The sequence below is a fragment of the Naumovozyma dairenensis genome, chromosome 6 (genome assembly GCF_000227115.2).
Source record: "Naumovozyma dairenensis CBS 421 chromosome 6, complete genome".
Lineage (NCBI taxonomy): Eukaryota > Fungi > Ascomycota > Saccharomycetes > Saccharomycetales > Saccharomycetaceae > Naumovozyma > Naumovozyma dairenensis.
In genome coordinates, this window is record NC_016484.1 from 211,766 (window position 1) to 213,498 (window position 1,733).

The 1,733-nt window shown below is 34.6% G+C and overlaps 2 protein-coding genes across 2 annotated transcripts; both read left to right on the top strand.

The window, feature by feature from the left end:
- Positions 1-657: 657 nt before the first annotated feature.
- Positions 658-897, top strand: NDAI0F00870 (uncharacterized protein; the record flags this gene model as incomplete). The annotated part of the gene is made up of 1 exon (XM_003670601.1): positions 658-897. One exon carries the CDS (start codon positions 658-660, stop codon positions 895-897), a length of 240 nt encoding a protein of 79 aa, XP_003670649.1.
- Positions 898-900: 3 nt separating this feature from the next.
- NDAI0F00880 (uncharacterized protein) lies at positions 901-1,146 on the top strand (the record flags this gene model as incomplete). The annotated part of the gene is made up of 1 exon (XM_003670602.1): positions 901-1,146. The coding sequence occupies one exon, from the start codon at positions 901-903 to the stop codon at positions 1,144-1,146; it is 246 nt and encodes an 81-aa protein (XP_003670650.1).
- Between the last annotated feature and the right edge of the window lie 587 nt (positions 1,147-1,733).

Here is a 1,733-nt window from a genome sequence, read left to right on the forward strand (position 1 = left end):
TTTCTATAAAATACTGTCAGATATTATACAATAAAAGAACGACGGGAAAACAATTAAGACTCGATGATAATTGGTAGACCATGTTGGACATATTATTGTGATTAATTCTAACCAACTTTCCTTCATTATTCAACGTTGCAGATTATACTGATCGCGATTCTACTTTAACCACGAAGTTCTACGGTTTTCATAGAACTCTACAAATGTTTCTCAGGAACTAATTATGGTTTTCAAAATGTAGAATTATCATGTTTTAAGAGCCTATGTTTTTCTGTTTGTACACATTGTTAAGTCTTCCAAAAGTTTACTTGCTGGATTAAAACTTGCTTGAAGCTTTCGACAGATGATACCCTTTCTTCGCTCGTCCATACCCCAAAATATATTATTACATATCGTCCTTTTACACTCGTTTTTGATTATGGTTCACATTTCATTATTGTTCCGGCCCTTGCTATACTAACACTGGAAGTGTTACTCAATTTTACCTTGAACATATTTTTTGTGTTTGGTAAGACAGAATCTATAGTAATTGATAATGGTACATATTCGCTAATAATGTTATGCATCCTTTGATAATTAAATTAAACATCAAGTATTTATGTTAAATACTTCACCTACCATCCACGAGGTAACTCCAGAGGTGAACGTAGTGTCCGAATGATTAAGAAAGTTTTACAACACATTGAACACAGTCATGGCCGTTACGCTTCCAACCTTCACTACGGTACCAATATTGTCAACAACAATAAACTAGGTGTGGCTTTTTCACCCAATAAACTTGCTTTCGATATTGTATCTAAGTTCCCTCGGCTAGATTTTAGCAATCTTTTAAGATGGCTAGTTAATACGAAGAAGGAGATCCACGCAGAAAATTTACAACTATCACAATTCAGATAGAATATGAGGGATACTGCTCACCGATACAGTCAGGATACAGAGTATAGAATACGTGATCTCAAAATAAGAAGACAAGAAACTGAAGAGTGGTATAGTACGTTAATGGTGAATCAGCTTGCTACAAAGGAAGAAAAGTTCGACCCTACATGGGATTGGTTTCAGCGCAGCCACCATCGTTGTAGCACACACTTACGTTCTCAGGGGACTTTTATGACTACTCTAGAAACATCACTTATCATGGTAATATGAAATGAAATCTGCTTATTCTTCACTAGGATCTTCTATTAAGTGTCGCTATATAATTCACTCTAGCAGAACGACAATATCGTACTAATATTCAGAAAATTATGATTAACGAATTAACTCGACCAAGAAGCTGATACTTTTATTGAGACACCCCTTATCTCAAGCGACATAACTGACAATAATAGTAGGATATCTTTACAGCGAATTTTTTCCATTGAGGCAAGACTAAAGCATTCAAATTTATACGTATTTATATTACACTCCTTAGATTAATTCCAATTTAACGGATTTTGCTGGGTGGAATTCTTGGTTGACGGTGATAATGTGGTATTATTTATATTCCGTGACTATGTTGTTTCTGGTTGAGGGTCACCGTGATGCCGTAGAAGTTAATGTAAGATATCCAATTAGGATTACGAAGTATTGGCGTCACGTCCAAGTGTCACAAAGAAGTATTATTTATTTTTTATTAAGTGAGTAATTACTATCATGAAATCAGTCAAAATTATTATGAAGTTGTGAAGTTCGAAGTAATGACTCGAACTACGTTATGCACCGTACATGTTTGTAGCTGTATAACGTTTATTGAA